We start from the raw sequence: 8,567 nt of genomic DNA, 5'->3' as shown, positions 1-8,567 counted from the left end.
TCTATCATAAGTTAGCACCAAGATTAACTATTAAGCATCCCCTTTATGCAAAAGAGTCGTTTCAATTTCGAAACTTTCCATTAACACGATCTCCTCGAGACTATTAATCCACGAGTAAAACGTAGAATACACTGCTTCCAGCTTCCACCGAGACTCAGAATTAATTTGCAGCCCTGTTACTCAATTTACAACGCTATTACTCAACGCTATACCATACCCGCGTCAGACAATACTCGGAATCTGTTTTGAACGTGCTCCCGCTAGCAGATAACAGCGGAAATCGTTACCGAACTTCGTTATCATACCGATAACACCTTATTCTCAAAATTCCAACGATAAAAAGACTTTTCCGTCTGTACGGTGCGCAACGTTACCTATGTAGTAAGTGGATTCTCGTTCACGGCTTCGGGGGAATATAGGTCAACGTGATTTCGCCGCCTGTTTCCACCGGGAACCGTTGCCAAACCGATAATTCGGCCGGCTCGTCTACGCCGTTGGAAAAATGCGAGCGAACAACGTGAAGGGGATAGGAGGAAGAAAGGAATTTCCAGGCGAGAAGTCGTTTCGTTTATCGTCGCGCAAACGAGCAATTGCCAGAGGGTGGAAAACGTTGGAGGGCTGACTCGTCGAGGCACCATTGCTCCATAGCTTCGCCAAAAGAACCGCGTTTCCTACCTAGCGCCCTTTATTTATTTATTCGTTTACACGTTCCATCGAACAGGCACACAGAAAGAAATGGAGGAGAGAAAAAATGGGGGTTGCTTTTTTTTCTTCTTTCACCCTTGTATTTCACAAGTTCGTCAATTGAATCATTGTAGTCGAACGAGTGCAAGTTCCTTTTAAAGTTAAAGCTCCTTAACCGGTTGGAAAGTTTCTCCGTGGGAACTTATTAAACTCTTTATTGCCTCGCTAAGTATTGCAACAGATGTTCGAAGTTATCATTCGGAAGTTTGACTTACTACGCCAGCCTCTCAGAGACTGTTCCCGCTGAAAATTCATTCTCCGTCCTTGCGAAATTTCTGGGACGTTCTGTAGAGAAGAGGATAAGGTATATTCTCGAGGTGTTAGGCACAACAAGTGGGTTCTATCGTTCCTTTAAAAGAGAAATGAATTTTCCTTCAGACCTCGAAGGTACGATGTATCTTCCTAAAAAATTATTGCCTTCAGGAAGAATGCATAAAGAGAAAGTTAAGGAAAACGATCATGTAGGAGTGGTAGAATTTCTGTGCGTGTTCAGTTTGGAACGAGAGATGCGTGAATGGAGAATGATAAAGGTGCGAAAGAAGAGTGTTGGGAGAGAGTATAGTCGGTGGAAGCGAAATAGCGAGGTCGTAAATTAGAGCATTAAACGGCGACACAGATTGATGTAGCCGCATCCAGTACCATTCATCATTTGTGAATTGATATTTAAAATTTCTGTTTTCAATCTTTCATTTAAGCTGTGCGGTATTAAACACTGTCACCTCTTGTTCGATAGGACAAGGATTTAATTGGAGTAGGACTTAAACGATTAAGTCGCAGACAAATTTTTTAAATATACCGAAATGGAAGTGGCAATTCCGAGTTGACATCGAACGGCTTTGAGCGGGAGTCGAGCTTCTTATCTCCTTCGAATTGCTGTTTTGGTTACTTTGACACCTGACTGATTTTACGATCTCACTATATCGGTTCCACCGACTATACTTGAGAATATCGTGTGAACGGAGTGTGCGTGGCCACCCAAGGATTTGGGTGGATGTGACTGAATGTCTCCGAGGAATTTCTGCGTAGAATGTGAGGAGAATAGTAACAGAAAGAGACAGAATATGCGAGTGCAAAAATAAAAGCGAGTGAAAGATGCGTGTGTGGAGTCAGAGTGGAAAAGTCAGTGTAGTAGGACAGTGTAGAGAACAGAGTGGAATCAAAGAGTCACAGTATAGTTAATGAGAGTCATTGTGGTTTTGAGAGACTGTAGCATAGTTTTACGTGAAATTATATTAGCAAGGGAACATATCGAACTCACACAAGCCGATTTATGGGCAATCGTTCACATCGAAGGTGTGAAAAATGCCCTTAAATTAGGTGATCGAAGACACATTTTCTGGAATTTCTTGAGAATTAAAAGGTCTAGGAAAATAATGAGAGAAAAATAGTAATAGGGAGATAGTTAGAAAATGTGTGAGTGCAAGGATAAAAGAGTCTGGAAGATGTGTGCGCGGGTCCACAGAGAAAAGTCAGTAAGACAGTGTGGAGAACATAATAAGAGAGTCACAGCATAGTTAATGAAAATCATTGTGGTGACAATGTCGCAGACAATAGAGCAATCTTGCGTGGAATTACATTAGAGTTTTGTAGGGATGACCGAGCGTGAGTGCGTTGTTTGTATGAATGCGTTGTCTGTGTGAAGATGTGAGGGTCTAAGCCGTAAGCGGTAAGGACCGGCGTGTCAGGTCGAGTGTTTGGGATAGCGCGAAAGATATTGAACGAATGTTTAGTTTTAGTAATCAGGCGAGGAGTGCGTGAGTGCGTGTGTGTTTTCTTCTAACGAAAAGTGTGCATGTATGCAAGATGACATTAGGGCGAATGCGAGGGAGCGAAAGGCAGTGTGAATCCAGCGATTGATTGAGCGACATCCTTAGCGTAGCACCTAGCAGTATAAAGTATTAATAAATATAGCATAGTCAAAAGTCCGTTCGAGTTTACTACCCCTCCTCACATAAATCCCCTACAGTTTTATTATCTATTAAATACATTTCAGTTTAAACTACACCTGCTCAGTCTCGAAAACCACGAAAGCTTACACAAGAAACTCTGAAACGTTAAGGTCCACCTCATCAATACGAAGCTTCCCACAGCGGTAGAATCAATTTCGATCGAGCGGCTTTAAGCGGGCATAAAAAATTCCTCTCACGTCAATGAAGAGTTCGTTAATAGTTGCGACGCTATTTCCGGGAACACGGAGTGACCAAAACAAGAGGAAGAGACGAAGAAAAAAAAACAAGGCTAGGAAATAAAAATTCAACTGGATGAAATTCTGCGAACCATCGGGTCCAATTAAACGACAATGAATCTGGGAACGGGCTCGGGTTTGCCGATCAAATAATCGAACGATTTATTCATCGGTACCCTGGCGTGTTCTATTTTGCATATCGTTCGAACGGTCGCGAGATATCGCTATCAATCGATGTAGCACCATTGAAATGGTATTTATGGCAAACGGAAGCACAACTAGCCAGAAAAGCGATGGCTGTTCGGTAATGGAAAGTGCCTTTCGCGCGTCGAGTACCTTCATTTCCCTTTGAACGATAATCTACCTTCGATGGTATTTATGGCAAACGGAAGCACAACTAGCCAGAAAAGCGATGGCTGTTCGGTAATGGAAAAGTGCCTTTCGCGCGTCGAGTACCTTCATTTCCCTTTGAACGATAATCTACCTTCCTTTCTTACTTGCCTCCTTTTTAGAAAAAGGGGGAAAACATGCTCGGAAATTGGTTTAGGTGCGTTTATGTGCAAAGACGTGAGATAGTCTATATAGACACGGATCGGAGTGTAGGTCAAGAACGTCGTCGATTCGAAGATATTTCGCGTTTCATCTCGCGACGCTCCATCTTGGAGGCTGTTGAGAGGGTCTTCTTACTCGTGTATTGCGTTTTTCAGAGGAGATGGAAGGATTTTTTTTCCTCTCTTATTCCATTTTCGTGAAATGTATGCTGGCTGAGGAATTTAATTATACCGATCCAAGATAAAGCTACTTTTACGATAGATGTATTAGGTTGCTGCATAAGTTTTGTCAGTTAGAGTACATTTTTGGAAACAGCTTCTATTTGCCATCATTATTTATGACAGTTTCTCGCCTATATATGTGGAACTTGTTTTTGCATTTTTCATCAAACTTTTCGCATTTATCATTAAAAAGAGAACTCGTTGCACCTTTTACGGCTTCGAAATTATTCAAGTTTTTTCCGTCTAAATTGTTTCGTAGTGATCGGAAATTCAAAAAATCAAAGGCGACGAAGCGAAACATAGACACAGAGACGCGGTCCATTAAATTTGTCCACTGTTTAATAAATCCGCTATTGTGGAAACCCATTACACCAATTTCACTTTGATTAGTTAATGATACGTCTACAAATTTATAAGCTCGGCCTCCTAAAATTAAACTATTACACTAGAATATCTGAATTATATTAAAATATGTTCTTAATAACAAATAAATATTAGTCTACTTATTAGTTATCAAATGCTTTTATGAATATGCACTAATTTACAAACGTGTCAATTAAGTTCGTAGATTTATAAGAGATTGTATTAATTAATAGAATGTAGATGAAATTATTAAATATAAATATCTTATGTATTGTTGAATTTTGAATTCCAAGCTCAGACGCAACCTTATAGACAGTCAATTCTGCATTTTCCTCAACCAATCGTCACGGATAGACCATTTATACCAGGCATGGGCAACCTTTCCTAGTTCCGGGGGCCAAATTATCATTCTGTCTCCGAGTCAAGGGCCGGACCAAATTATTAAATAAAATAAATGAATATTAAATGAATTAAAACAAGTTGCTACTTCATATTCCATTTATTTATGATACAATGCTTTGGTATAAAGCTCTACGTAAATTTTATAATATAACGAACGATGTTCCGTACCGAACATTTTTTTGTCTATTTTCGCATCGAGCCTTTCTCCTTTTATTTTTATAGCTTAAGGAAATTGTAAGACGGGCCTGAAGAATCCGCGACCCATAGGATTAGCCGGGGCCGTTATTAAGCGCGTACCCTCGGTAATTTCACCACCAGAACTCAGTTTATTAACCATTGTCCCGATTTTCCAATTACTGAACTAGTGTCTTCCTTCTCTCATGTCCTATCTCCTTTTTTTCGGAATTCCCCAAAACCCCGACACCTCATCCTTCTACCACCACTTCCCACCACCACACCCTACGACCAATACTTAATGTTCTTATTTCTCCCATTTTTCACTTCCAAAATTAAACTCCGCCCTCAGTAGCTGAGATGCGTGACTTCCTCTGAATTTCGAATCAGTATCATTCTGAACGTTAAACAACCAAGTATTGAATCAGTCCGAGCGCTGAACGCATAATCAAGTCGTTTATATTATAACGTTGGAGAAAGGGTATTCCAGGATCGCTTCAGACCTCGTTAGAAAACAGTCCGATTTTTCTCTCGTGATCCAAGTTTGAAACATAACTCAAACCGACGCGAGTACACGACAAACGACATAACAATTTAATGCAAAGACTGAAGACAAACTTCGTTGAAATAGATCAGGGCCGGGGGTTGCCCATATGTGATTTATGCGAACGAAACAGCAAACAGAACTCATGCAGCAACCCAATATTTAACTTAAAGAATAACCATTTTCAGTGAATGTAAAAAAAAAACGAAATAATTACAGGTTAGAGGTACAAATATAAATCAAAGGTAACGAGACTACAAAAAAAAAAGCAAGGAAGTAAAGTTGAAAAAGCGAATAGTTCAAGTAGAAAGAAGGGGGAAAAGAGAGAATTGCAGTGACAAAGTGAAACCAAAGACAGGGTCAAAGAAACTAATTTAACGTCGAGCAATTAAGTACACCGATACGGACTAATCCTGATTACGATGGGGATGGCGATAATTGAATCGCGGTTCCGCGGCGGATCGCCGCGAAAACCAGACTCGTGGGGAAACTGGCATAAGCGGGCGTGTTTTGATTACAGGCTTTCTAAACGCCAACACGGATTCGCACTTACGCTCGCCAGCGAATTACGGGCTGATGGACCAGATCGCGGCGCTACACTGGGTGCAGGAGAATATCGGATACTTCGGCGGCGATCCAGGAAACGTGACGTTAATCGGTCATGGGACTGGTGCAGCCTGTGTCAACTTCCTAATGACCAGCCATGCGGTTCCCGACGGTAAGTCAATTTTTATACTTCAAATCAGAAAGTGTGTACAGTACTGCACGCATAAGCGTCCACATTTTTGCACACTTAAGCGTCCGTCGCTATCCCCACCAATTCTTGGAGATGGGACTTCGAAGTGGAGTTCGAGCGTGCCGTGTGAAACAAAGTAATTCGACATCGACTCCTGAATGTGAACAACTGACACTTGATATATCGGTATCCCACACAGCACATCTCCTCTCTTTTGTCTAGTTAAATTCGCAAAAGTCACCTCCCCACTTAAGCGTCCGCATTCGGTCCCGACTGCGGACGCTTGTGTGTGCACTACTGTATTTAGAGAAAATAATTAAGAGAGAACGTCCTCTATCATCGTGCCGGAACATTTCCCAGGCTTCCCCTTGTGGAAACACCGAAAGTATTCAGCGTTAAGGCGTAAAAAGCAGGGGGAAAACTCTTAAAGTCTAAGCTCGCCATAAATCTACGTTGAAAAAGTTTCCCTTAATTTCTAATTTGTACTCGCCCAATCTTTCCACTGTAAGCGCACGATGGATAAGTGAGACACTTTTTTGTACGTCACGAGCAAAAGTACCGAGTGATAAACATCGTTAACTTGCGAATGTAAAGTATTTCTTAATTGCAGTTTGTATATTCGCGTTTTAAGTACTCGTACGAGGTTAATTCGAGTTAGTTACGAGTAGCAGAGAAATTGTGAGAGTTTCTATGGAGAAAGAAAGGAGTAGGAATAAGAGAAACGTGGAAGTATGAAAAATGTCGGAACTTGAACGGAGGCTTGAAAGAAATCAAAAGGCAAAAGATAGAAAGTCCTTGAAAGTGAAACTTTTTTGAAAAATCAGAAACTCTTGGAAATATCTTAACAAGTACGTGGTAGCAGTAGTGTACATTCCTGTTCATAAGTATTAGGACACTTACTGAATGTGAAACATACGAAATGTACTGAATTCTATTGAGAATTATTGAAATCCACTGAACTCTGCTGAAATCTACTAAAATTTACTAAAATCTGCAGAACCACTAATATTTGTTGAAAGCTCCTGAAATCTACGGAAATCTACTGTAATCTACTCAATTTTACTAAAATCTTCTGAAATCTACTGAATTCTACTAAAATCTACTTATTGAATACACTAATGCACAAAGTTATTGAATACATTGATATGCAAAAATCATTACAAATTTATTAACCTTTTGAACTCCTTTGTCGAGTGTGACTCGACATCAGTTTTCTTCACATGTATAAATGAAATAATTTTTAAATTATCAGTCTAAATATGTATTACACTTTGCAATGTCTTTTTTTACCTGGATAAGCAATAGATACACATATAGATGTCCCTTAATGCTGTTTTCAATATAATTAGCAAAAAACATTGATTAAAGTTGACTCCTATCAACGAAATGTCTTTTAAAGTACATTTCAAATAAATTACTTAAAATAATAGGGAGTTATTGAAAAGAAAATATAAAAAGAAATTTGGAGTTCAAAGGGTTAAGATCCTAAAAAAAAAAAATTCATTCTAGAATCTCCAAGTATAACGAGTACACATACATATGTATATATTTTTACTAATATGTAATATTAGCTTTGGCTAAGAAATGTAATTTGAATCATCTATGTAATACATTCTGCACGAATACAATAAGTGTCCTAATACTTATGAACGAGAGTTAACATCCTATGTTATCGCGTCACAGCGTCGACGAGTATTTCCGCGACGATAGTATGACGCGGACTTCGAACTGGTTTCCTTTTAGTGGATTCCAGTGAAGTCTTTCGAAGTATGCAATTGGATAGTGGACTGTATGAATTTTTGATTGTATCAAACACAATATTGAACAACGATATATGTGTCGAATGTATATCGAAAGGTATGATGTGTTACGAAAATAATAATAATGTTTGAGTGTCTGTGCGTGTCAATTTATATATTCTGTGTGTGTTCTGATTTGCTGTCTAAATGTGTAGTGGAGGTGGTCGAGATGTGTCCATTGGTGTTCCAATATTCTGGTAGGGTGTCGAGAAGGTAGGGAGATTGTTGCTAAAAAATGTTTGTTATATTGCAGGGAATCCCTACTGTTTCCTGGTCGGTCGCTAAGTTGGCCGCTTCTGGTAGCCAGATGGGAGGGTTTTGGTTATTGCACTGTTGGAAATTAAATTTGCAGGCCGTGTCGACTAATCCCTCGCCTTGCCTGCCTTGAAGTGTTTTATGACCGAATATCCAATTAATAAATTAGCCTTTATCCACTTTTCCTATACAAAAACAAACAAACACCCACCCGAAATTACAATATAATATATTCCTCAGCGTCATAATTCCCACACGAACATAAAAGATGCCCTAATACCTACGAACGACAGTGTTACAGCTCCCATAAAACAACACAGCCCAATTATTTTCCAATCACAAACACCACCAAATCAGACAGTTCTAAATGTTTCAGATTGCTCCACCGTAGCACGTATGTAAGTAGTTCAATCAAGCTCGAGAATACATGCGGATGAATTATCCATAAAATTGCACAGATCCCTCAGACACGTATTCCATCAGGATCCCAGCGCATCCTCGCAGCAACCGAGGTAAACATTTCCCTGATAAATTCCAAAGCACACTTCAATCCGTACACGCGCGTACATACGTTGAAAAAAAAAAGAGAGAG

At 39.7% G+C, this 8,567-nt stretch overlaps 1 protein-coding gene across 1 annotated transcript in view; it reads left to right on the top strand.

The window, feature by feature from the left end:
- Positions 1-5,903, top strand: part of LOC108578665 (neuroligin-4, Y-linked-like) — a gene marked incomplete at its 3' end in the record, with an annotated part of 26,786 nt that extends 20,883 nt beyond the window's left edge. Inside the window, exon 2 of the mRNA XM_017942040.1 lies at positions 5,706-5,903. Within this exon, the coding sequence (XP_017797529.1) occupies positions 5,706-5,903 (198 nt within the window). The remainder of the gene's footprint in view (positions 1-5,705) is intronic.
- Between the last annotated feature and the right edge of the window lie 2,664 nt (positions 5,904-8,567).

The sequence above is a fragment of the Habropoda laboriosa genome, unplaced genomic scaffold, assembly GCF_001263275.1.
Source record: "Habropoda laboriosa isolate 0110345459 unplaced genomic scaffold, ASM126327v1 scaffold52, whole genome shotgun sequence".
NCBI lineage: Eukaryota > Metazoa > Arthropoda > Insecta > Hymenoptera > Apidae > Habropoda > Habropoda laboriosa.
This window is presented reverse-complemented; position numbering and strand designations above follow the sequence as displayed.